Genomic DNA, 4829 nt, shown 5'->3' with positions numbered 1-4829 from the left:
ATCCAAGTCTTAAGCTTCTCATGAAAAAAATCTTTCGCCCTTTTTCTTGTCACTTGAAAATTCAAATTCCAGATCATCTTTTAAGGCTAGTTCTTAATCTTTATGCCTTTACGACAAATGCAGCGCGAATTAAAAGACAAACTTCGATGAAGACGAAGTTGTTTTGCTCAAACAGAAGAAACCAACTGAATGTGGAAGAGGTACGTTCAGCCAATCGGGAGCAAGAATTTTTGGCGCTCGACCAGTCGTGAGCGAGTAATTTTGCCCTCTTCTCAAGCAAAATTAAGAAAAAAATGCCCTCTTCATTGACCAATCAGTATTCAGTAATTTTGCCCTCTATGTTATTATCGCAATAATATCATGGGTGACAAATTACTCCTTAATTTTGGCGCGAAATTTCAGCGTTAATTTATAATTTCACATGTGATTTACAAAATTGCCATGGTAACATCTCTTCTCGATCAGAGCCAAGATGGCGTCGAGATTTAAGACAGTGACCATCAGTGAAGAAGTTACGAAATTAAAAGAAGCGGCAGAAAATTTAAATACGTTAAAGAGCACAATTAACTGGGTGAGGGGTTTGGAGAAGTGGTGTGACGAAAATAGCCTTGAGAAAAACCTGGAGATGATTCTTCCCGAGCAGTTGGATGAAGTACTCGAGCGATTTACGGTTGTAAGCGTAATTTGTCACCCATGATATTAAAAGGTAATCAAATGGTTTTCTCGTGAACTTAGGAAATAATTTCACTTGCGTTTTGTCAAAATTCTGATAATTATAAATTATCAGAATTTTGACAAAACGCAAGTGAAATTATTTCCTAATTTCACTCGTCGCCAGTCCTAGTTGGGGACCTGTCTTCCTCTTTTCAGCTTCTACGATTTTTTCGAATTTTCGCAAAATTCGCAATTTTGGCAAAAATCCCAAAAATCGCGAGTCCTAGTTGAAGACTTGTCTTCCTCATTTCAACTTTTACGAAACAAAAAATACCGTGTTGCTTGCTGTTATATTGGAAAACATATTTAAGAAAACGCGGAGTCATTACGAAAAATATGCAAATTTCATCATGGGTACTCATTAGCCCCTATAAAAGATTAATAATCTTATCAAATGATGTTAATTTGCTGGATCGGTTGGACGCAAGCTAGTTAAGTGCAAGGAAAAACTATACACAGGAATGGTGGGCTTAAAGAAAATGAAAAGTTAAAAGGAAAGCTTCGAGTTGATTTGAGGAAAAAGGAGAAAAACCCGACATGAAATATATATCAAAAGGGGTTGATATTTAAACTTTAGCATAACAGGGTGCGCGCATGAAAAAGAAAGACATTCAAACTGAAATGGATTCTTTTTACACCCTTGTACTTATTTCTAGCCAGGTGATCTGGTGACGTAATTTAACGCCGTATCCCACAACCGCGCGCGGCCTTATTTTCGAATTCAACATGTCAGAGGCGAGGTTAGATCTTGTCGAGTCTACTTGAATGTTCATTCAGTAGCAGGAAATGTGGTAGACACGGAATGATCTGTTGAGTTTTGGAGATGGAAATACTGCAGGGAGTTTGGAAACAACACCTAAGGCCGCGCGCGGTCGTGGGATACGGCGTTAAAAATTTTCTTCCCAGTCCTCCAAATTACGTCACCAGATCACCTGGAGTTAGTTATGATTCGATTTGCCATCGATCCATTTCTTGTTAACGTTGGCGGAACGATTTTTAGCTCCAGGCTGTTTCTTATTTGAATGAATTTTATTTAGTAGGCGCAAAATCACAAGCGTTACACTAGACACCCAACAAATTCCATTTCCTTTATATATATTTCCGTGCAAGTGTTTCCTTCGCACTAATATTGTTTTTGGTGCTAGCTGTCATTGTCACTCCAACAACTTCTAGATATTCTGTAGTGAGGAGCTTAACCATACAGCAAAAATCCATTACATGTAGTGAATGATGGAGGTAGTTTGTAAAGAAACTGTGGTGCTGCGTCGGTGGGGAAGTAGTAAACAAAAGTTTGGTTTTATCAACGGAGTTGATAATGTAAATTGCAATTGGCCACCGTACAGAGATTCTAAAAGCAGACGTTTCGAGCGTTAGCCCTTCGTCAGAGTGAATCGCTCTGACGCTCTGACGAAGGGCTAACACTCGAAACGTCAGCTTTTAGAATGTGTGTACGGTGGCCAAATTACATTATCAACTCCGTTTTTAAAACCAAATTTTTGTACATTGCATGTAGTGACCGTTTACTTTTCCCGCAGGTGAAAGAGGGTACAATAAATAAATGATGATCAGTTACTTTAAATTTCTGTTGAAAACTCTATTAGGCCACTTTGCGATATATTAAAATTCACCTTGAAAGAGAGGTTTAGAGGAAAAGACAAAGGAAAGTGGCCTGATCTATTAATATCTTTCACATTCATTGCAACTTGTTTCTATTGTCTCTCTCCTCTCTGCCTCGCTTTTAAGCTAATGCTCTCTGGCCCTATTCCGACTTTCAAAAGTCGATAAACCAAGAAAGACCATGATAGAACGCTTTTAGACGTTCATTTTTGCCATAACAACAGCAGATTCAGTTTTAGATACAGCCAGATCGACGACGATCTCCTAAAGTAAGAGTGCTCAGCATATTAATGACACAAAGTAAAATGAAAGCTGCAGCGCAGTATTCAACATTTATTTAGAACATGAACGGTGTATCTAAATTGGTTTTTCTTGTTTCTCATGGTTCATTTTCGTAAGCAAGCGAGCAATTTGTTAATTGTTTCCACAAAAAAATGGATTTACACCAAATTTGCCCCTCTGTTTTTTTAAAATAATTTTAGAACGTGACTACATATTGACACCTTATGAAATATTAACCAAAAGGTATTGCCACATTTGCTACCATATTTGCACACCAGTGTAAATATGGTAGCAAATGTGGCATTTACCATACTTGCTACAGGTATGTTTACATCAGGTTTGAAACCCTAGGACGTGACCCAATATAGCAAGAGGAATTCATTTAAAACCAGGATACGAGCTAGTTCACAAGTCATAAACAATGGCTGTGATGAATTTAAAAGACCTCAGCATGGAACTGAACAGCCGAGAGCTGTCGTGGGTTATCTGCGAAACAGCAGTTTATCTGTTGATTGTTTCAGTCGCGATAACTGGAAACTCGTTCGTTCTTCTGGCAGTTTATAGAAATTCTCAACTGAGAACAATTCCAAACTATTTTATTGTGTCTCTGGCTCTGTCGGACATTTTTCTTCCATTGCTTTGTGAAACGCAATCCATCACTGTTGCCATTCTCGGTCACTGGCCCTTCAGCGATGACGTTTGTCAAGCCCAAGGATATTTTGTGATAGTTCTCGCCTGTGGATCCTTGCAAATCTTAACACTGACTGCCATAAACCGATTCTATCGGATTGTGCGAACGAAGAACTACAAGAGAATTTTCACCAAGCGAAACACCATGATCATGATAGGAGTGTGCGTCTTCCTGGCTTCTGTTGAGCCATTACCTTATTTTCTTTCGGGAAGACGCTACGTTTTCCATCCTGGAAAGATGTTTTGTTTTCAAACGGCAGAGATATCTGTATCAAATTTTCTGGTTTATGGTTACGTTGGGGCTCCTACCTTACCCTTGGTTGTCTGTTATTTTCTTGTTTTTAAGAAAATTAGAAGTCACAAACAAAACGTCCAAAACCATTTGAAATCTTCAAAGAGCCATAACAGCATAACTACCAGAGATATAAACGTCACTAAGATTCTCTTCATAACCGTTCTTGGCTTTTTCGCTTGTTGGATTCCAATTGCCATTATAGACTTTGTGGACACATTTCGAGAGGAAGTATCGTTCCCTAGACAGGTCTACTTTTTGTACCTCATTCTTGGAAATCTTTCAGCCGTAATTAATCCTGTTGTCTACGGTTTGTTAAACAAGAACTTTCGAGAAGAATATAAAAAGATAATTTTCTTTCGCAAAAAACATTCAACAGTCGAAGTTGAGCAGTTATCTAAGCCAGGTAGAGAAGGGAAAACCGTTTATGATTTGAGTGGTCAGGAAGCAATACCTTCGGTTAATATTTCATAAAGGTGTCAATACGCATTTCTGAAATGATTAAAAAAGTAGAGCTACATCTTTGGTTACTGAAGCAGTTACATAATCAGTACAAGCTGTAAGGTGTAGAATTGTAATTAGCTTATGAATAAGAAAATCCTTTTTGAATAATGCCTATATTGTCGTATCCTTTATTTCAAACATCAAAGTTAATAAAGGTCCCAGTAGCGAAAAGTTTAGACTGTGATCCTTTCAGATGGATCAAGGCAAATTATCATTATCATTGAAACGATGGCATTAAACAAACGAATGCTGTCAAAACGAAGTGAATGTAAACTAACATTTTCTTCAAAGCAATTAAAAGATTAGATTGGTAAGCTAAATTTCTTATCAAAAATTGATCAAACATCGAAGAAAGTATTCTGTTGAACCTGCCTATTTAAAACTGCCGCTGCAAGAGTTTGATATAAGTAAAACCAGTAAATGTACCAGGTGCAATGATAGTAGCCTGCCTAGATAAATGAATGAATAGCTAGAGCTGGGCAAATTTACGCCACAGGTATTAATTGATTGGTGTTTATATTTGATAGAAAGTGACAAGTGGTCGGGAGATGCCCACGAAAGAAATTCTTTGGATTCAGAGAAGTTCGATTTCCTCTTTCTCAGGATTGTATTTTCAACTTACTGTATTTCACGATCCTTTAAAAGATAAGAGGCATCTTTTTAGTTATTAGAATTGTTTGTGTAGTTTTCCGGATTTCAAATTTATTTCGGCGCGTGCGCGCGGAGCAGG

General features: G+C 37.7%; 1 protein-coding gene across 2 annotated transcripts; it reads left to right on the top strand.

Moving 5' to 3' along the window:
- Positions 1-2945: 2945 nt before the first annotated feature.
- On the top strand, positions 2946-4610 carry LOC137979723 (melatonin receptor type 1B-B-like). 2 transcript variants are annotated; one of them, XM_068827046.1, is made up of 2 exons: positions 2946-3980; positions 4011-4610. In XM_068827046.1, exons 1-2 carry the CDS (start codon positions 3035-3037, stop codon positions 4067-4069), a joined length of 1005 nt encoding a protein of 334 aa, XP_068683147.1. In that variant the 5' UTR covers positions 2946-3034; the 3' UTR covers positions 4070-4610. The 2 variants fall into 2 exon arrangements, with proteins under 2 accessions (XP_068683147.1, XP_068683145.1); XM_068827044.1 differs by having other exon boundaries at positions 2946-4610.
- The last annotated feature ends 219 nt before the right edge of the window (positions 4611-4829 follow it).

The sequence above is a fragment of the Montipora foliosa genome, chromosome 12 (assembly GCF_036669935.1).
Source record: "Montipora foliosa isolate CH-2021 chromosome 12, ASM3666993v2, whole genome shotgun sequence".
NCBI lineage: Eukaryota > Metazoa > Cnidaria > Anthozoa > Scleractinia > Acroporidae > Montipora > Montipora foliosa.
The sequence above is the reverse complement of the archived record's forward strand: the minus strand, read 5'-3'. Positions and strand labels throughout refer to the sequence as shown.